General features: G+C 34.6%; 4 protein-coding genes, 4 long non-coding RNA genes and 1 other non-coding gene across 20 annotated transcripts; 5 read left to right on the top strand and 4 right to left on the bottom strand.

The window, feature by feature from the left end:
- Window positions 1-140: 140 nt before the first annotated feature.
- Window positions 141-4552, top strand: CSLG3 (cellulose synthase like G3). Of its 2 annotated transcripts, none has more exons than NM_118531.6 (5): window positions 141-931; window positions 1890-2039; window positions 2196-2324; window positions 2406-2849; window positions 3407-4552. In NM_118531.6, the coding sequence occupies exons 1-5, from the start codon at window positions 290-292 to the stop codon at window positions 4295-4297; spliced, it is 2256 nt and encodes a 751-aa protein (NP_194130.3). In that variant the 5' UTR covers window positions 141-289; the 3' UTR covers window positions 4298-4552. The 2 variants fall into 2 exon arrangements, with proteins under 2 accessions (NP_194130.3, NP_001329694.1); NM_001341636.1 differs by lacking the exon at window positions 141-931 and adding an exon at window positions 1265-1436.
- A 1153-nt stretch (window positions 4553-5705) lies between these two features.
- On the top strand, window positions 5706-9474 carry CSLG2 (cellulose synthase like G2). 2 transcript variants are annotated; one of them, NM_118532.4, is made up of 5 exons: window positions 5706-6516; window positions 7222-7371; window positions 7462-7569; window positions 7654-8097; window positions 8380-9474. In NM_118532.4, the coding sequence occupies exons 1-5, from the start codon at window positions 5941-5943 to the stop codon at window positions 9268-9270; spliced, it is 2169 nt and encodes a 722-aa protein (NP_567692.2). In that variant the 5' UTR covers window positions 5706-5940; the 3' UTR covers window positions 9271-9474. The 2 variants fall into 2 exon arrangements, with proteins under 2 accessions (NP_567692.2, NP_001328486.1); NM_001341637.1 differs by lacking the exon at window positions 5706-6516 and having other exon boundaries at window positions 7111-7371; window positions 8380-9469.
- Window positions 9475-9915: 441 nt separating this feature from the next.
- On the top strand, window positions 9916-13643 carry CSLG1 (cellulose synthase like G1). The gene is made up of 5 exons (NM_118533.4): window positions 9916-10774; window positions 11521-11670; window positions 11820-11948; window positions 12033-12476; window positions 12585-13643. Exons 1-5 carry the CDS (start codon window positions 10190-10192, stop codon window positions 13557-13559), a joined length of 2283 nt encoding a protein of 760 aa, NP_194132.3. The 5' UTR covers window positions 9916-10189; the 3' UTR covers window positions 13560-13643.
- Window positions 13541-15060, bottom strand: AT4G24015 (RING/U-box superfamily protein). Its single transcript, NM_202875.2, has 3 exons — window positions 14772-15060; window positions 14502-14587; window positions 13541-13899 (listed from the first exon to the last, which is right to left on the bottom strand). Exons 1-3 carry the CDS (start codon window positions 14994-14996, stop codon window positions 13686-13688), a joined length of 525 nt encoding a protein of 174 aa, NP_974604.1. The 5' UTR covers window positions 14997-15060; the 3' UTR covers window positions 13541-13685.
- On the top strand, window positions 13991-14524 carry AT4G07195. Its single transcript, NR_142110.1, has one exon. It is a non-coding gene; the product is annotated as an other RNA (long non-coding RNA).
- A 1230-nt stretch (window positions 15061-16290) lies between the features above and the next one.
- AT4G07200 lies at window positions 16291-16765 on the bottom strand. Its single transcript, NR_142111.1, has one exon. It is a non-coding gene; the product is annotated as an other RNA (long non-coding RNA).
- A 472-nt stretch (window positions 16766-17237) lies between these two features.
- On the bottom strand, window positions 17238-19300 carry AT4G03085. Of its 10 annotated transcripts, none has more exons than NR_144013.1 (4): window positions 18950-19297; window positions 18357-18435; window positions 17792-17933; window positions 17238-17525 (listed from the first exon to the last, which is right to left on the bottom strand). It is a non-coding gene; the product is annotated as an uncharacterized misc_RNA (transcript). The 10 variants fall into 10 exon arrangements; NR_144014.1 differs by having other exon boundaries at window positions 17279-17536; window positions 19181-19274; NR_144015.1 differs by having other exon boundaries at window positions 17279-17536; window positions 18950-19274.
- Window positions 18967-19199, bottom strand: AT4G07205. Its single transcript, NR_142112.1, has one exon. It is a non-coding gene; the product is annotated as an other RNA (long non-coding RNA).
- On the top strand, window positions 19108-19347 carry AT4G07210. Its single transcript, NR_142113.1, has one exon. It is a non-coding gene; the product is annotated as an other RNA (long non-coding RNA).
- The last annotated feature ends 1201 nt before the right edge of the window (window positions 19348-20548 follow it).

The following is a 20548-nucleotide window of genomic DNA, read 5'->3' on the forward strand; positions in this document are numbered from 1 at the left end:
ATAGTAAACTCATTTTACTAATAAATAACTTTGTTTTATTATATATTTGATAAACAACTTGTTATAAATTATTTTAATATGTTAAATTTGAACTTATTAAATTTTAAGTAATATTCTAGTGACGGAAGTATACATTGTATTTAAATTGCATAGATGTAATTACTTATTTTAAAAACTTATAGCACTATTCAGTGATTTACTTTTCCAACCTAAAATCGAGGTGTAGAATGTCTACTCTGGAAAAAAAAATCGCCTATAAAATATCAATATCAATGGTGAGTTTTGTTCTATGTACCAAGTTTCTCTAAAACAATTTGTCTTTCTATTAAAAATAAAGAGTACCACGATGGAGCCTCACAGAAAACACTCGGTCGGCGACACAACCCTCCACACGTGTCATCCTTGCCGGCGCACCATTCCATATAGAATCTACGCCGTATTTCACACGTGTGGCATCATAGCCCTCATGTATCACCATGTACACTCACTTCTCACAGCAAACACAACTCTAATCACGTCTCTCCTTCTCCTCTCCGATATTGTTCTCGCCTTCATGTGGGCAACCACAACTTCCCTCCGGTATAAACCGGTTCGCCGGACCGAGTACCCTGAGAAATATGCAGCTGAACCGGAGGACTTCCCGAAACTGGACGTGTTTATATGCACGGCTGATCCGTACAAGGAGCCTCCGATGATGGTGGTCAACACTGCCTTATCGGTGATGGCTTACGAGTATCCGTCCGATAAGATCTCAGTCTACGTATCGGACGATGGAGGTTCGTCGTTGACTTTGTTTGCTCTTATGGAGGCAGCTAAGTTCTCTAAGCATTGGTTGCCTTTTTGCAAGAAGAATAATGTTCAAGATCGGTCTCCTGAAGTTTATTTCTCATCAAAGTTACGTTCTCGGAGTGATGAAGCTGAAAATATCAAGGTGCGTATTATTCTACTAATCACTTATAATTAGGAATGTTTTTTTTTTTATCGAATGTTAAAATTGTCATTCATTTTGGTTACGTTGAATAGTGGGGAATAACATGTTTAATAAAAAAATTTGGACAAAAAAACATTTATATTTTTCGTGGAAGGAGTAATTAATAATGACAAATAAAAAATAAAATGAGTACAAAACTACAAACAGAAAAAATAATTATTTGCTAAATCAATGGGGAGCGATTGTTGTGTTGAAGAAGTCACTTCAGAACCTTATCGTATCTCTTTTCGACGATAGTGGCAATCTTGTTCTTTTATGACCTAATACTTTGGAAGACTGTGACTCGTCGTAGTGACCTACAACAATTTCTCCCAAAAATATATACGACTATAGGAGTATTAGTAATCTAAATGATAGAAGTTTTTCTTTGTTTGAATTTTCAGTTATCCATGATTGCGCATAAGTAAAGTAAACTTGAATTGGATATTTCCTGCCCACCATTACTGTAAGCATTTCCTTGATATATCATCAATTATGAATTAAATATTAAACAGTAATTTTAAAGTTGAACCTCTAAAACAAAATGGAAAGACTTGTTCAGAAAAAAAAAAGATATTTTATGGCAAAACTGGTTGACATATCCATAGAAAATGGAGAGACTGACCAAATATTGTCAATTTCAATAAAATATCTCTATGATAAAAAGGACAAATTGGTCGTCTAAAAAAATAGTAAAAGTAAAAAGTGTATGAGAACTCAATAGTACACTAAAATTTAGTAATACTTCTATGTTATTATTACATGTAGTAAACAAAGTTGTCACAAGTAGTAAGATATTTTCAACCAGTGTTATAAATAAATCGTAATAAACTATACAAGAGAGCTGTCAAAAAAAAAAAACTATACAAGAGAAAAATAAATAAATTGTGTGGTGTATAATTGTTTCACCGTGTAACAGATGATGTACGAAGACATGAAGAGTAGAGTAGAACATGTGGTGGAGAGTGGAAAAGTTGAGACTGCATTTATCACATGCGATCAATTTCGTGGGGTATTCGATTTGTGGACCGACAAATTCACTCGTCATGACCATCCCACAATTATTCAGGTAATTTAAAGAAAAAAAAAGTTCAAATATTGTTTTCTCACTACTATATATCATAAGAAAATTGCATTTTGAATATATTTACTAGACAATTATACCTTGCCATATGTTAATTCTTTTGTCTTGACAAAATCTCAACTAACATTTATTTAAGGACAGGTGCTACAAAATAGTGAGAATGATATGGACGATACCAAAAAATATATAATGCCAAACCTAATCTACGTTTCAAGAGAGAAGAGTAAAGTTTCATCACATCATTTCAAAGCCGGTGCTCTTAATACCTTGGTATCAACTAAAAAACCTATCTATAATTAGTTTTTGGTTTCGTTTAATTTTAGTTAATTCCGTATTTTCTTTTTATTATAGCTACGAGTGTCTGGAGTGATGACGAATTCACCGATCATTCTAACACTAGACTGTGATATGTATTCCAACGATCCAGCAACACCAGTTCGTGCCCTGTGCTATTTAACAGACCCTAAAATCAAAACTGGTTTAGGGTTTGTGCAGTTTCCTCAAACATTTCAAGGAATAAGCAAGAACGATATATATGCATGCGCGTATAAGCGTCTCTTTGAGATCAATATGATTGGGTTTGATGGTTTAATGGGCCCGAATCATGTGGGAACTGGTTGTTTCTTCAATCGACGAGGTTTTTATGGAGCTCCATCTAATTTAATTTTGCCTGAGATAGATGAACTTAAGCCCAATCGTATTGTAGATAAGCCTATCAATGCTCAAGATGTTTTAGCATTGGCTCACCGTGTAGCAGGATGTATCTACGAGCTTAACACCAATTGGGGATCAAAGGTAAGATATAACCAACCCTAGCTCGTACCTTTATCTAGTATTGATTTCCATTTGTTATATTTTTTCATGAAAACTATATCTAAAGGAAAATGGACCTAACTAATATATATAAGTGACATACACAAATCCACTAACGATAGGGTTTTTTTTTGGTAAAACACTAACGATAGGTTATCGATAGAAAATCCATAAAAGTTAATATGGTACCAGTGATATAGAAGTGACATGATCTAGATCCGCTCATTTTTAATTGATTTTGAGTTGAAAGTTTATGAACCTCAAAACCAAACAAGTTTCATTCTAGGTTAACTTATTAGAATTAGTTTTTTTTTGTTCGTTCCATGTAAGTGAACTAAGAACAATTAGTTTCTCTAATCTTAGATAATTATAGCTAATTTTTAGAAACAAACTTGATTTCTTGATTGATACGAAACATAGAAAATATCTTCTTTCATAATTGATAGTCTAAAGTAAGATCATTGGTTGTAAATCATAATATATTTGTTTCCTAGTTTGTTATACCGTATAACTTCATTTTATCATTCAAAACTATGCAGATTGGATTCAGATATGGGTCTTTAGTAGAAGACTACTACACAGGGTATAGGCTCCATTGTGAAGGATGGAGATCAGTTTTTTGCAGACCCAAAAGAGCAGCATTTTGCGGAGATTCCCCAAAAAGTCTAATTGATGTAGTGAGCCAACAAAAGAGATGGGCCATTGGGCTTCTTGAAGTTGCCATCTCAAGGTATAGCCCCATTACCTATGGTGTCAAATCAATGGGTCTAGTAACGGGAGTAGGCTATTGTCAATACGCATGTTGGGCCTTTTGGTCACTTCCTCTTATCGTCTATGGATTCTTGCCCCAACTTGCTCTCCTTTATCAATCTAGCGTCTTTCCCAAGTCATCAGATCCATGGTTTTGGCTTTACATCGTTTTGTTCCTCGGTGCATATGGGCAAGATCTACTCGACTTTGTATTAGAAGGAGGAACTTATGGCGGATGGTGGAACGATCAAAGAATGTGGTCGATAAGAGGATTCTCTTCACACCTATTTGGCTTCATAGAGTTCACTCTTAAAACCCTAAACCTCTCCACGCATGGATTCAACGTCACAAGCAAAGCCAACGATGACGAAGAACAAAGCAAGAGGTATGAGAAAGAGATTTTTGAGTTCGGCCCCTCTTCGTCCATGTTCTTGCCCTTGACTACGGTTGCCATCGTTAACCTCCTTGCTTTTGTCTGGGGGCTTTATGGTCTTTTCGCTTGGGGAGAAGGACTCGTCCTTGAGCTGATGCTGGCGAGTTTCGCGGTGGTGAACTGCTTGCCGATCTATGAGGCTATGGTGTTGAGGATAGACGATGGAAAATTACCAAAAAGGGTTTGTTTCGTAGCTGGAATCCTCACATTTGTGCTGATTGTGTCAGGTTACGTCTTCCTCAAGTAACTGGACCCATTATGGTTGGTTCTGTCGTTTCAGTTAAACTAATATTACATCTGTATTGTGGTAATTAGGAGAGAATAATGTGATGAATCCATTTCTCACCTCATTTTAGAACATACATTTCGGTATATTGCGTCTGTATTGTAGTAATTAGGAGAGAATAATGTGTTGAATCCATTTCTCACCTCATTTTAGAACATACATTTCGGTTTATTGTATAAGCTTAAATTAGTAATTGAAAACGACATACACTATCTATTGATATTTTCACTGATTAATACGACTGTATTTTTTATATTTCTTAATGGATGTTTTGAGCACAATTTAGTAAATATGGGCCGTAGAGATATGCTACTTCGTCAAAATGTTAAAACGTCTTTGAGATATTTTGAGATATAATAGACGATAAGACAACATTTATCTTGCTTACTTCGATCTATTGTATTTATTTGTATTTATAATTGAAGTTTCACCGTACAAATACTTTATATTTATCTTAGGTTTATAACAAATTAATTATTCCCTAAAGTTTTAAAATAAAATATTTCCCTAGCGAGCTAGTGGGATATTAATTATCATACTCAAAGTAGTCGATTATAGAAACTAAATGATTAAAATTTTACGTAGTCTGGCTCTGTTTTTATCTCAAATTTCTTTGCAAATAAAAACACAATAAATCATATTTACTTGGGAGAAACTTCTATCACATATTAATATTTATCAAGAAAACTTCAATCATATTTTTCGTAAAGTGTTACTTACCTTTATACAAATATTCCGTGTATTCCTCGGTTTACGATTCTTTATGTCTGATTGTGTGGAAAAGTACAATCGATATTTTTGCAAGAAGTTAAGAAGTTGGCACTTGGCAGATGCGTGACGTGAATGAATCGTCAAGGCAGTGACTCTCCAAGCCCCAGTCTTCATCCATTTGACATTTTCGCATCTTTTTCAAGCTAGAGAATTTTAACTTAAGTTCTCCATTGAAAATTTCAAACTATATAAATAAAACTCCACATATCTCACTAAAATCTAACACGTGACAAAAATTTAATTACTTAAGTGTAGTATATGTTAGTAATTTTCTCAACTCGCGAGCAAACTTCAGTTAACTTGATTTTGATAAAATAAATAACACATCAATTATCTGAATTCTTTTTAAAAGAAACAAATATTTCATAGAATTAGTTTTTTTTTCATTTTAGAATTCTAATTGAATATTACAGAATAAAAACTTTTACTTACTACCACACAATAATAGACTTTAAAGTTAGTTATTGTAAGTAGAATGTATTATTTTGAAGTTAAAATCGTGTATTTATCGTGATGTAAAAATTTACCGTTCTTTCTTATAAACTAGTCAGGCTATTCTGGTGTTGAACTACTTCACTTCACACGTGTCTTTTGGAGAAGTAGTTTCATTAATAAACACTTATCTTTAATTTTGGCTTCAACTTTTCAAAGGCACATAATGATCACACTGTACTGTATCATCTTATCTCATAAATGAGAAACTCGACCATAAGAACTGTCTATAGTGTGTATATTCAGAAAAGTTATCAATAGTTCAATACTAAGAAACCGGCCTATATATATATATTTGTGGTCACTAATTTCTCCAAAAACCAGTTGCCTTCCGTAAAAAGATGGAACCTCAGAGAAAACACTCGACAGCCCTCCACACGTGTCATCCCTGCCGGCGAACCATTCCATACAGAATCTACGCCGTATTTCACACGTGTGGCATCATAGCTCTCATGTATCACCATGTACACTCAATTGTCAACGCAAACAACACTCTAATAACATGTCTTCTTCTCCTCTCCGATATTGTTCTCGCCTTCATGTGGGCAACCACAACTTCCCTCCGGTTAAACCCGATTCATCGGACCGAGTACCCTGAAAAATATGCTGCTAAACCGGAGGACTTTCCAAAGCTGGACGTTTTTATATGCACGGCTGATCCGTACAAGGAGCCTCCGATGATGGTGGTTAACACCGCTTTATCGGTGATGGCTTACGAGTATCCGTCTCATAAGATCTCAGTGTACGTATCGGACGATGGAGGATCTTCCTTGACTTTGTTTGCTCTTATGGAGGCTGCCAAGTTCTCTAAGCATTGGTTGCCCTTTTGCAAGAATAACAATGTTCAAGATCGCTCTCCTGAAGTTTATTTTTCTTCAAAGTCACATTCTTCGAGTGATGAAGCTGAAAATCTTAAGGTATGTATGTATTAGTTTCTTTGTTCCTAACTAATCCAAATTTTAGAAAAAACATTGTTTCAAAAAGATACATTTTTAAAGTTTTCTATGCGTTCTAAATTAGTTATGGATGATAAATTATAGATTTCAACAAAAATAATCAAATATTCTTGGTTTAGATTTATAGAAAGTTGAATCACAAAAAACTAAGCATTGGTTATCAAAATTTTAAATGTTTTTTTTAATATGTGGGAAAAAGTTTAAAATTAGACTAGTTATGATTTAGGAACATAGGGAGTATTTATCAACTAGTCACTTTTTTCTTTCTATTTCTAAGTAAATATCATATAAAGAAAATGGTTTGGATTTATATGTTGATTACCATCAACTAATCACGTATAATTAGGTTTAATACATAGGTCAACAGAAATTTACACATAACAGATTAATAGTCACTGTTGTCCTTTAAAGCCTTACGACGTTCTTGTCGACAATCTTAATGGCGTTTTTGTCCTTTACGACCCCAAAAGTTTGTGGGAGACTGTGACATATACCCATGATATTTCCTATTCATTTATTGCAGTACAATCATGACACTTTAATGATTTCTTCTCCTAAACGATAGGAGTATGTATTAGTTTTCTTAATGACAGCAGAGAAGTCTTTATTTGTTAGAAAGTTTGAAACACCCATGAGAAAAAGATATTTAATTGTGTGGTGGAACAGATGATGTACGAAGACATGAAGAGTAGAGTCGAACATGTGGTCGAGAGCGGAAAAGTTGAGACTGCGTTTATCGCATGCGATCAATTTAGTTGTGTGTTCGATCTGTGGACAGATAAATTCACTCGTCATGACCATCCTACCATTATTATGGTATGTAACTATTTTGTAATGCATGGTAAAAGTTTCGTCACAAATTAATGTTTCTAAAAACTCGTTTTTATCTATTAATTTGTGGTGAAGGTGCTACAACATAACGAAACAGAGATGATGCCAAACCTTATATATGTTTCAAGAGAAAAGAGTAAAGTTTCACCACATCATTTCAAAGCCGGTGCTCTTAATACTTTGGTATCAACTAATCCATATCTCGGTTAAACTGTCATTTCTATATTTGTAATATTTCGTTAACCACAACATGTATTTTCTTTGTAGTTACGTGTATCTGCCGTGATGACAAACTCACCAATCATTCTAACACTAGATTGTGACATGTACTCAAACAATCCTACAACACCACTTCATGCTCTGTGCTATTTGTCAGACCCTAAAATCAATTTTGATTTAGGATTTGTGCAATTTCCTCAAAAATTTCAAGGAGTAAACAAAAATGATATTTATGCATCCGAGCTCAAACGCCCATTTGACATCAACACGGTTGGGTTTGATGGACTTATGGGACCAGTTCATATGGGAACTGGGTGTTTCTTCAATCGACGGGCGTTTTATGGGCCTCCGACTACTTTGATTTTGCCTGAGATAGAAACATTTGGGCCAAATCGGATTGCCGATAAGCCCATTAAAGCCCAAGATATTTTGGCGTTGGCACACGATGTAGCAGGATGTAACTACGAGTGCAACACCAATTGGGGATCCAAGGTAAGATTAAAATGAACTTTAGCTTTCTTTTATGTATGTTGATTTTTTGGTTATGTTTACAGATTTTGTTTCTTTTACATCAACTAGTCTTCTCAAAATCCATATTTATAAACATATTAACAAAATTTTTGTGTAATTAACATAAACACAAAACACACATAAAAATGAAAAAAATGAAAAAAAAGTATGTTTGCATTCACATGTAAAACAATCGACTCTCCAATCTTGATTTCTGTGACATTGTTTTGTTATTACTTACTAGCCATTTGTCAAACTTTACAGATAGGTTTCAGATATGGGTCATTAGTAGAAGACTACTTCACAGGATTTATGCTCCATTGTGAAGGATGGAGATCAATTTTTTGCAGCCCGACAAAAGCTGCATTTTATGGAGACTCCCCAAAATGCCTAACGGATGTAATAGGCCAACAAATCCGATGGTCCGTTGGACTTCTTGAAGTAGCTTTTTCAAGATACAATCCACTTACCTATGGAATCAAGCCATTGAGCCTATTAATGAGCTTAGGTTATTGCCACTATGCATTTTGGCCATTTTGGTGTATTCCTCTCGTTGTCTATGGAATTTTACCCCAAGTTGCCCTCATACATGGAGTTAGCGTCTTTCCCAAGGCATCGGATCCATGGTTTTGGCTTTACATTATCTTGTTTCTCGGTGGGTACGCGCAAGATCTATCAGACTTTTTATTAGAAGGAGGAACTTATCGGAAATGGTGGAACGATCAAAGAATGTGGATGGTGAGAGGACTCTCTTCTTTCTTCTTTGGTTTTACAGAGTTCACTCTCAAAACCCTAAACCTCTCCACTCAAGGATATAATGTCACGAGTAAATCCAACGACGATAATGAACAAATGAAGCGGTATGAGCAAGAGATCTTCGATTTTGGGCCCTCTTCGTCCATGTTCTTGCCCATTACTACGGTCGCCATCATGAATCTGCTAGCTTTTATGCGTGGCCTATATGGTATTTTCACTTGGGGAGAAGGACCCGTCCTTGAACTGATGCTAGCGAGTTTCGCGGTGGTGAATTGCTTACCGATCTATGAAGCCATGGTGTTGAGGATCGATGACGGAAAATTACCAAAAAGGATTTGTTTCTTAGCTGGGCTCCTCAGTTTTGTTCTTACCGGGTCAGGCTACTTCTTCCTCAAGTAACTTCACCATTAGGCCATTGTAAAAAAAAAAAAAACACTTCACCATGAGGGTTAATTTTCAACAAGAATGATATGAATTAATGCATCTTGCTCAAGCTGAAGCAAGAGAGAATAATGTAATGAATCCTTCTTAATATTTACTTTTTTATCTACAATTAGCGCGCGCACACACTATATAACCTATTTGAATCTTGGTTATGATTGGTCACTTCTTGGATTCATATATTTTTGCTATAAAAGTATACACAAACGTAGTATACATTATACATTTTATCCATATATACGAATGTCTTAATCATACAATCGTGTGGAAGTAATGGTGGTTCATATTACTATATCGCTTTAAGTAAATAAATCTCGTTTTCAATGTAATTGGAACATATTGCTATGTGTTAGATTACGACATTATGAGGTAACTATTTGGGTACTATTTTAATATTTTTTCATCTCCTCTCTCGCCGACGCCAAGATATGTGAAGACTGAAGACAGTTGCTCTCACAACCCCTATCATCAGCCACGTGTTTTTTTCTCCTTTTTATTCAACATTTTCTCCTTTTAATTTCTCAACAAATACCATCTTTTAGAAAGAAAAAAACAAGTCAATATATATTTTTATTATTTATATGTATGTGTTTAAATTAATTTGCTTTCACACAATTTTACTAATATAACTGACTTTTAATACAAAAATGGTTTAGGTATTTAAAACAAATTTCAGTAATAGTCTAGTGAAAGAACTAAACCGTAAGCTTAAATTAACCATTCATTTTGTGAAACTGTTGAAAATTGAAATCCTAAAATTGTCTGGGAGAACATATCGACTCTTTTTGACAACTAAACTATAAATATCATCAATCTAGTAGAGGTAAGTTTACCAGTCTTCTCCAAAACAATTTGTAAAAATAGAGTAACTAAAACGATGGAGACTCATAGAAAGAACTCGGTCGTCGGCAACATCCTCCACACGTGTCATCCTTGCCGGCGCACCATTCCATATAGAATCTACGCCATATTTCACACGTGTGGCATCATAGCTCTCATGTATCACCATGTACACTCACTTGTCACAGCAAACAACACTCTTATAACATGTCTTCTTCTCCTCTCCGATATTGTTCTCGCCTTCATGTGGGCAACCACAACTTCCCTCCGCTTAAACCCGGTTCATCGGACCGAGTGCCCGGAGAAATATGCAGCTAAACCGGAGGACTTTCCAAAGCTGGACGTGTTTATATGCACGGCTGATCCGTACAAGGAGCCTCCAATGATGGTTGTTAACACCGCTTTATCGGTGATGGCTTACGAGTATCCGTCAGATAAGATCTCGGTGTATGTATCGGACGATGGAGGATCGTCGTTGACTTTCTTTGCTCTTATTGAAGCTGCTAAGTTCTCTAAGCAGTGGTTGCCCTTTTGCAAGAAGAATAATGTTCAAGATCGGTCTCCTGAAGTTTATTTCTCTTCAGAGTCACATTCTCGAAGTGATGAAGCTGAAAACCTTAAGGTATGTATTACTTAGCAGCGATTGTTCTTTTTTTTTAACTAATTAGGTTTTGTATGTTCGTTTTTCCTTTTTTCTTTTTTTAATCTCGTCAAATGCACATACGTAAGTCAACACAACTAAATAAAATGAGTCTTACCGTACTAATTAAATTTAGGAAACTCCCTTAAGACTGTTCACTGGTATTTAAGTTCTTTCCTTTAGTAGTCTTTCGTCGAGGGTAAATTGTAATTCATGATATAACATCCTTTTTCTAACAGAATAAATTAATGAAGGAAAAAAAAAAGTTGGACGGAGGGACTATAGAGGGAGACAGGGAGTACTTTATATTTATAATGACAAATAAAAATAAAATGTGTAGAAATAGACAAAACTGAATAGGGTAAAACCCTGAGAATGCAAATTCTAAAAGATATTTACAATACAATTTCAAAAAATTTAGTATATTTATAAATACCTCAATAATTGTGGGGTGGTTACGAGTCATGACGAGTGAACATTGTTGTGCTTCATATAATTACGTTCTTGTCGACAATTATGGTGATGATGTGATATGTCCTTTATGACTCCAAGATATTGATATTGCCTAATCATTTGTTAGTGGTTAAACATCCATGACATTTTATCCTAAACGAGAGGATTATTAGCTGTCTTAATGATAGTATAAGTCAGTAACTAGTAATTAACACTATTTGTTTGAATTTTAAAAAATCCATTAGACAAACATATTAAAATGTGAGGTGGAACAGATGATGTACGAAGACATGAAGAGTAGAGTAGAACATGTGGTGGAGAGTGGAAAAGTTGAAACTGCGTTTATCACATGCGACCAATTTCGTGGGGTATTCGATTTGTGGACCGACAAATTCAGTCGTCATGACCATCCCACAATTATTCAGGTATTTATAAATATGAATAAAAACATGAAATTGCATTTTAAATATCTTTTTCGAAGAATATGCATAAAATTAAGAACAATATAGTTTGCAACATGTGGTTCTTTAATTTGTTATTTCTATGTACCAAAATCTCGATTATTTGACGATAGGTGTTGCAAAATAGCGAGACAGATATGGACAATACCAGAAAATATATAATGCCAAACCTAATCTATGTTTCAAGAGAGAAGAGTAAAGTTTCACCACATCATTTCAAAGCTGGTGCTCTTAATACTTTGGTATCAACTAAACCTAATATTTACATTAGTTCGATTAACTAGCCTATTAGTAGTTTTGGATAACGTGTTTTCTTTTCATTGTAGCTACGAGTATCAGGGGTGATGACAAATTCACCGATCATTCTAACACTAGACTGTGATATGTATTCGAACGACCCGGCAACACTGGTTCGTGCTTTGTGCTATTTAACAGATCCTGAAATCAAATCCGGTTTAGGATATGTGCAGTTTCCTCAGAAATTTCTAGGAATAAGCAAAAATGATATATATGCTTGTGAAAACAAACGCCTCTTCATTATTAATATGGTTGGGTTTGATGGTCTAATGGGTCCAACTCATGTGGGAACTGGTTGTTTCTTTAATCGACGAGCTTTCTATGGACCTCCATATATGTTGATTTTACCGGAGATAAATGAACTAAAGCCTTATCGGATTGCGGATAAGTCTATCAAAGCCCAAGATGTTTTGTCATTAGCACACAATGTAGCAGGATGTATCTATGAGTACAATACCAATTGGGGATCCAAGGTAAGGAATAAAAAAATCAACTCTCATAATTACCGCATCTAGTATTGATTTTCATCTGTTATGATTTTAACATATCTTCCGTTTGTTATACACTTATACTATATGCAGATTGGATTCAGATATGGGTCATTAGTAGAAGACTACTACACAGGGTTTATGCTCCATTGTGAAGGATGGAGATCAGTATTTTGCAACCCAAAAAAAGCTGCATTTTATGGAGATTCCCCAAAGTGCCTAGTTGATCTTGTGGGTCAACAAATCCGTTGGGCAGTTGGGCTTTTCGAAATGTCCTTTTCAAAGTATAGCCCAATTACCTATGGAATCAAGTCACTGGACCTTTTAATGGGTTTAGGTTATTGCAACTCTCCGTTTAAGCCATTTTGGTCAATTCCTCTGACCGTCTATGGACTTTTACCACAGCTTGCACTCATTTCTGGAGTTAGTGTCTTCCCCAAGGCATCTGATCCGTGGTTTTGGCTTTACATCATTTTATTCTTTGGGGCTTATGCCCAAGATCTATCAGACTTTTTATTGGAAGGAGGAACTTATCGGAAATGGTGGAACGATCAAAGAATGTTGATGATAAAAGGACTCTCTTCATTCTTCTTTGGTTTTATAGAGTTCATTCTCAAAACCCTAAACCTCTCCACACCTAAGTTCAACGTCACCAGTAAAGCCAATGATGATGACGAACAGAGGAAGCGGTACGAGCAAGAAATCTTTGATTTCGGAACCTCTTCGTCCATGTTCTTGCCCTTGACCACGGTTGCCATAGTGAATCTGCTTGCTTTTGTCTGGGGGCTTTATGGTATTCTCTTCTGCGGAGGAGAACTCTACCTTGAGCTGATGCTGGTGAGCTTCGCGGTGGTGAATTGCTTACCGATCTACGGGGCTATGGTGTTGAGGAAAGATGATGGAAAATTATCAAAAAGAACTTGTTTCTTAGCTGGGAACCTCCACGTTGGTTCTTATTGTGTCAAGTTACTTCGTCCTCAAGTAACTTCACCCCTTAGGTTAATTCACAACAATAATACGTCTGGCTGGTTCAAGCGGAAGAAACACAATATGAATGAATCTGTGTAACCAATATATATAATGTGATGGATTACATTTTGATATCTTGTATCAGCAAAATTAAGATTTACATCTTGTATCGATCTATTCACTAACAAAACTTGTGTATTTGCTTATTTCCTTCGGGGGTTTGAATCAAACCGGTGACGTTTGAGGAGAATCTGGATGGTCGTTGTCGTCATCAACAGAGGTTTTGGTGGAGGAGATGGAGACAGAGGATCGACAAAGAGGACAAGTGTTGTGAGAATAAAGCCAAAGGTGAATACAATCGAGATGAAATATGTGTTTACATAAAGGCATTTCCACCAACTCTTCCTTTAACTCGAATTCTCCCAAACAGACGCAACATCTGCACCAATTTTCATTATCATACCAAATCAATCAAACTTTCAATCCACCATAACAAACAAAAACCAATGGTCATAGTACCATAAGGACTTGAAAAAGTATAATATTCACATTTAGGATATGAAATTCTAGCAGAATTCTAGAGTTTTTCGAGATAGGTATTTTACTATCTAGAATGAGGACAAAAAATCCAGTAAATAAAAGGTATAAGTTGTCTAAAATCTTGGTTTTGGTCTTATCTGGAATTTACACTTTCCGTCTTTGCTTTTAATATTCCCTAGCTCTAAGCAACGGCCTAAAAATACTTGAGCAAAGAGCATCTCAATTCGTATATTTCAAGAGGATAATTCTCACATATCTCAATTGGTATACTGTTAACATAATTCCTTAAAAGCCCAAGGTCATGAAAACTCACAGATGAATTGGAAGTAAAGGATTTGATAAATTCATTTTGAAAATCAAGACACTGAAAATATTTTAAAAGGTTTTGGTAAAAGTGAGATTTTGAATAAAGATGGATTTTTGTGGGGCTTTTAAAACAGTAATTCTATTCAGACATTTCACAAGTTTAAAGCAGGACAAAAAGAAACAGGAGTAACTTACAGAGAATCTCTTGTTCCTAGTTCTTCATTGAACAAAACAACATGAAGCTTGTCTTTGAGCTCTACTTTCACATCTAACAAACAAACCTGCAAAAGATAAAACACAATCAATCTCAACACTACTCTTCATTCAACTTTATAGAACAGTACCGTATAGAAAACAGGACCATATACATTTCTTGATGTGAATGATTCAGTATTTTTGCATACATATCTACAAAGACATTTTGTCCAAAAAAAAAAAAATCTACAAAGACAATGAGACACTTACTGAGGGGAGATGCGAAGAAGTCTGGTGGCTCGAAGAAACAGGAAGAATCATTGGAGAAGGAGAGGAGAGAGAAGAGGCTCTTCTCTTGAGGTAAAAGAGATAGAACAAGAGGAAGAGAATGATGGAGAATAAGATAGGAATGGAAAAGATGAAGGCTTGGTAGAGTTTAAGTTGAATTGCTTGTGGGTATAGGTGTGGTGTGATTGGTGATTGAGGATCAACCATAACTTTAAAAATCAATCCCAACAAAAAAAATTGAAATTAAAGGAAACACCCAAATGAGAACTGAGGGTTTTGATGGGAGCTAAGGAGGCACAAGAGAAGGTATATATATAGATATCATGTGTATGTGTACATCTACCAAAAGCAGGTGTGCTGCAACCATATTGGATTTGGACAGAGATTCTATAATGATATAAAATATCTATAACTTTCTTTTTAGTAAAATAAAAGTAACTTTTACACTATTGAAATGCATGTTTATATACCAAATTGCAAGTGATTTCACTTGCAAGTTGCAACCAGTTGTAACCATTTTATTTTGTAGATAAGAGATTTAACTCTACAGATGCAAAAGTTCAACATATATCCTAAGTACGAATTAGATCACATGTCCCATGTGATGTGAATACATGGTTATGTACAAAATCAGTAAGGGGAAGTGGTGTTTAAAGAGCCTTTTGGGTATATAAAATATGAAGGTATATATTCCTTATGGCTCTTATAATATAATGGAAAGGTAAGAAGTGAGTAAGCAGGTGATGAGATTCCACTAAACAAGATGAATAGAAACTTTATAATGCTTAAGGATTAGATTCAAGTGTCTCAATCCTCATTTATATGGGACCTCTATAATTATTATAACCCATCATTTCATTTCCTGACTCAGGTTGGTTTTCGATTATTTGACACTAGCTAAGCATCAATCATAGGCTTCTTCTTTGCCTACCCTTCCCCAGAAAATAATTGAAACAGAAACAAATGTAAAAGTTTTTTCTTTGGCAACTAGGTTTCTACACCAAATTCTAGAATGTTTTGGTTATCAAGTTTAAGCAAGCAGTAAAAATCGATCACCAAATTCAACCAATAGACCAAAGGCACTACAATACAACCACTGTTACTATGTACATTTTCTATAAGCATTCATTTCTTTTTCTTTTTCTTTGCATTCATTTCTATATTCTTCTATTACTTTTGAAAGTGGTGATTACTTAAATAACGATATACCTAGGGCCTCTTCATTTGGATTAGGACAAGATTCTCAACTCAAATCTAAGACTTTATTTTAATAAGATTCGAAACAAGTCAATAACCTACCAATACTTGTTAATTACCGAGATTATATGATTTTAACTTAAGCAAGTATTATCCTGCTAATTTTCCACAATTCATCGAAAAGAAGATTTCCTAGTGAACCACTCAACACAAACAAAAATGAACAGTCAACCAGTAACATCATTTCTCAAATCTGTTAACTTTGGGGAAAATAGTGTTTATACGTTTTGAACAATAGTTTTCCACTACCAGCAAAAGCAGATAAGTTTTTTTTGACATCTTTTAATAGACTGACACATAAACTTACCAAGATGATTGTGCCTAGGACCCCCCAAATAAATATCTTGATTTAGGATTTGATTTGTGACCCACATTGATCAGTTTTTTCCCTTTACCCTTTAGTGATAGACAGCTTTTTATATTTTCACGTTTGTTTATCAACAACTTGGCCCTTTTAGTATGGCACATGTATATGTATCTTGCTCATTCTGTTGAAGTCTTCTATCGAATTAGCGAAGACTTCACATATCATTTTCAATTTAAAAACATCTACGCACACAGAGACTAAGATAAGCCTACCATGAACATTATCACAAAAAATATATATAATCTCAATATGTTCCATTAACTACATAATAAATATTTATGTATATATCTATCACTGGTGGTAATGGTGGATCCTGAGGGGTGACCTCCCTCGCTCATAGTGGGAATGATGAAAAAGATATCACTAACTTAGATTCTAAATAGATGAGTTTAGGGATTATAAAACTATATGATAAAGCTTTGCTAAAATACAAAATATAAAGACCCCTGAACTTTTCAAATCGTTTTAAAGATCTTGGTAGGAGCAGACACAGATGAACTTTTCAAGGTTACAGTTATGTTGTTCTTACGGTTACTGGCTAAAGGGCTGTAATCTCCTATTTTGTCTACACTACATTTTCTTACTAGCCTCTCAAAGAGAAAGAAACTTTTCTCTCTACTACACATTGGATTAAATCCAATATAACACATATTACTTCATATGTAATCATAACTACATATATTTCATCCTAATTCATTCATACGTTCACAGAATTTTCTCTGGATTGGTACACCAAAATATAGACCTGCTATGAATTTTCAAGCAATTCAAAGAAATGCCTAGTCACTAAATCTTTAACTTCGATTGATAAGCATCAAGCAATGATTTTGAAAGGCTAAAGTCACAGAAAGAATCAGGTAAAAAGGGAGAATTTACCTTTTTAGGTGAAAATGTGATGTTGATGTTTGCTTAAATTCCATAGTCAAAACTTGGAGGGTGTTGCAGATGTGTCTTTGAGCCATCATTTGTGCCAGTAAAAGAGCTTTCTTTGTGCCAGCAAAAGAGCTTTCACGCACCAGAAATTGTTGGGGATAAGCAAAGTGAAAGGTTGGTAGAGGCCAAAGACACGTCACTACAGAACAATAAGTATATGAAAAGCTGATCTCTAGAACCTGTAAAGAACCTATGATACCTTTATCATGAGTCGAGCAAACATAAGCCAGTCGATATGAGTTATGTACGTTATCTATGTGGACCCAATTTTCGTAAAATTGATAAACTCATTTTTAGATGTAAGTTATAACCAAACGAGATACAACTTTTGATCAGGAGATCAGACAATAACTCAATGGTGTACAGTTGTATATCAGCCTTAAAACAAATTGTACTTTGATTCTATTAAGCTTTTCAATCTACACCAATATAATTCCGTACTCACCTCTTTGATGAAACAGAGTCCATTTAGTGGCTTTTACTGGTATCAGATTCTGATGGTGCTTTTGTTGAGGACAGTGCATCTGCGGCTTATTATCAGAACATGTTCTCTGCCATGCTCAGTCTCTGGAGAATGAAAAGTATTACTGCAAAGAGAAGAGAAAGAAGTCATGTCTGTTCTAGAGAGGTTTCCTGAATTAATAGCATGACGAAAGCTGAGACATAAAAAGAACAAAAATTTACAGTCAATTAAAGGCGTAGTGTTATATTCCACACACTTTTCTTAACATAAATGTATATATCGATGCATGTTCAGTGACATGTAGATTATTGTTACTTACTAAAAGTAACAGTTAAAAAAATGTGAACCAGTCCCACAGAATGCTAGAAGAAACTACTGCAGCTCTGTCGTATATGTATGAGGTTAAAATATTCTGGATTAGCTGAATACTTTCAGCCAGAAGTGAAAATATACTGCATTTTGCTAGTCACGATCTCCAATGATAACTGTAGAAACATACCAAAAAAAGGGATAAGAAAGCATGCGCACAACAAGATAAGCATCAAACCTTTTGTTGTTGGATTTACTGTGTCTGGACTGGACTGGACTTAATGCTCCGTACTTATGCAATTGCCTCTTTTTGAACACTGAAATCATAAAAGGAAACACATAACAAACTTGAAGTGCTCGCATGTTCAACTTTACATAGCCAAAACAAAAGCTAGTCAAGAATTCATCATAAGAAGTTTTTGAATAGAAGAGATAAAAGAGTTACAGTTCACAAAACTAATGGCATCACCAGCTAAATTCAACTAACGTCTAATCGTTTTCTGAAACTTTCTGCCACAAATTTATTCACCAAATTATACTCTCTTCAGCTAGAAACAGAAGTGAAAATCAGTAAAATAGTCGATTCCAATACAAAAATTCTCCCCTGAGAAAAAAGAAATTTACTCTGAAACTTGGAAACATATCTCTAGTCTACACAAAAACTAGCCATTAATCAAAAGATTGTGCAGAAAACTGAGCCTATTCATTTCAGAATCTCTTTGAAGTCCAAAATCCATATCAAAAGTTCCATTATAAGCTTAAATCTGATTCGATACTAGTCAAACTCACTTGGAAACCAAAATCAAACTATGAATCGGTTTAACAATTTACCTCACCATTCGAAAACCAGAACGAAGCCCAAAGTCAGCAGTACGAGATTAATGCGAGTAGTACGAGACTATTCAGTATTCAACGTAATTAATCATTTACACATCATTCGAAATCCCATCACGATTTCCAAGTGAAGAACGAGATTGAGCTCTAAATAGACGAATGTTTTATCAGAAATTTCTACTGGATATCTATACGCAAACGAATGTTTACAATAAATGGAAGCAAAACCTTTCTGCTGGAGATCTGCAACTCTCCAGAGAACTATCGTCGTAGACCTTTCTTTTCTGCTTCATCTCTTCTTCTCCGGCCTTTTTGAATTTTCGATAATGCTATTTTGAATTTCGATAATGGGCCGCCAAACTTGAAATTGCACTCTAGGCTTTTTTTCTACTGCGTGAGTGTGTGTCCCAACACTCCCGGAAAAAAAAAAAAAACTTTCTAATTTTGACGGTAAAAACTACTAAAAATATTCCCAATATTTTATATACCTTTTTTTAATATTTAGCTTGTTGTTGTTCATAGGTTTTTGAAGTTGTACATTTCACTGATGTGGCTAAGATTTCAGTTTTGACTGAATATTTTGGAATTGTAATTTGTATATCATGAATTGGTTGAACATTAACCATTATAGTAAGAAGATGCAATCATGTTGGAGGTTTTTATTTAATTTGTTGTTACGGGATATGTTTTGATTTAACATTTCACATTTGAGAAAAAGTCTTTCAGTCATAGTTATCAAAGTATTAATTCTTCTAGTGTTAATTAGATAATGTCTTTTGAGGAAGGTTATATCGATAACTTCAAATCGTCGATATCTCAATTCGCTTTCTTCACGTAATTTGGTATTACCAAATATACAAGTTGACCCCGTTATCTTGGAATTGTAGGCTACGTTGACATTCTTTTAGATTTATCATTTTTTTATCTCTGTGTTTTTTCTTTTGTCAACTAATTATTCAATAGTTACATATTTTTATAATTACTATTATTAGTTTACTTTCTTAATTTGTTCATGTTCATTAACAGGCAGCCGAATTTGAACAAGTTCCTCTTGCGTCTGATGAATACTAATACAAATTCTTGCGGTGTGATCGCTAGCTCCTATTGGACATTTTCCACATGAATCATTGTTTTTTTTTATTTTGTTTTTTTGTCACAGAATCATTGTTTTTTTTACTTTGGAAATGTGATGTCTGTTGTTTTTTTTCTTAACAGGACAATTGCTATTTATATTTCGAATGTGATTTTCTTCATTCAGCTTTTAGTAGTAAGATTCGTTTAAAGGATTTAATAATATATAATGCTCTTTGACGTCGTCAAAACCACTGAATAAAGTGATTTTACTGGCGACAAAAGACAAACTATTTCATTGTATCTTTGTTATTTTATATAGCCGACCATCCATAATGATTACTCTTAAAATGTTAATTCTTATGTCAGTGACTATACTGCTTGTCGTTTTGTTTTAATACAACAAGGGCTAAAAAAATTAGAATCTACGTTTTAGTCGTATTGGTTTGTCTCCGTATGTTCCATAACATAATTTATGACTGTTACTGGGGATACAATTAACTAGAGACACCGACATACCGTTAA

Source organism: Arabidopsis thaliana, chromosome 4, assembly GCF_000001735.4.
Source record: "Arabidopsis thaliana chromosome 4, partial sequence".
NCBI classification, from domain to species: Eukaryota; Viridiplantae; Streptophyta; class Magnoliopsida; order Brassicales; family Brassicaceae; genus Arabidopsis; species Arabidopsis thaliana.

Excerpts from the sequence above, each read along its gene's own strand:
- CSLG3 (NM_118531.6), top strand. The coding sequence starts at position 290 with ATGTACCAAGTTTCTCTAAAACAATTTGTCTTTCTATTAAAAATAAAG. Across the intron at positions 932-1,889 it reads ATGAAGCTGAAAATATCAAG|ATGATGTACGAAGACATGAA; the intron begins GTGCGTATTATT and ends ACCGTGTAACAG. Across the intron at positions 2,325-2,405 it reads CCGGTGCTCTTAATACCTTG|CTACGAGTGTCTGGAGTGAT; the intron begins GTATCAACTAAA and ends TTTTTATTATAG.
- CSLG1 (NM_118533.4), top strand. The coding sequence starts at position 10,190 with ATGGAGACTCATAGAAAGAACTCGGTCGTCGGCAACATCCTCCACACG. Across the intron at positions 10,775-11,520 it reads ATGAAGCTGAAAACCTTAAG|ATGATGTACGAAGACATGAA; the intron begins GTATGTATTACT and ends GAGGTGGAACAG. Across the intron at positions 12,477-12,584 it reads ATACCAATTGGGGATCCAAG|ATTGGATTCAGATATGGGTC; the intron begins GTAAGGAATAAA and ends TACTATATGCAG.
- AT4G24015 (NM_202875.2), bottom strand. The coding sequence starts at position 14,996 with ATGGTTGATCCTCAATCACCAATCACACCACACCTATACCCACAAGCA. Across the intron at positions 14,588-14,771 it reads CTTCTTCGCATCTCCCCTCA|GTTTGTTTGTTAGATGTGAA; the intron begins GTAAGTGTCTCA and ends TATCTTTTGCAG. Across the intron at positions 13,900-14,501 it reads CTAGGAACAAGAGATTCTCT|ATGTTGCGTCTGTTTGGGAG; the intron begins GTAAGTTACTCC and ends AAATTGGTGCAG.
- CSLG2 (NM_118532.4), top strand. The coding sequence starts at position 5,941 with ATGGAACCTCAGAGAAAACACTCGACAGCCCTCCACACGTGTCATCCC. Across the intron at positions 7,372-7,461 it reads ACCATCCTACCATTATTATG|GTGCTACAACATAACGAAAC; the intron begins GTATGTAACTAT and ends TTTGTGGTGAAG. Across the intron at positions 8,098-8,379 it reads ACACCAATTGGGGATCCAAG|ATAGGTTTCAGATATGGGTC; the intron begins GTAAGATTAAAA and ends CAAACTTTACAG.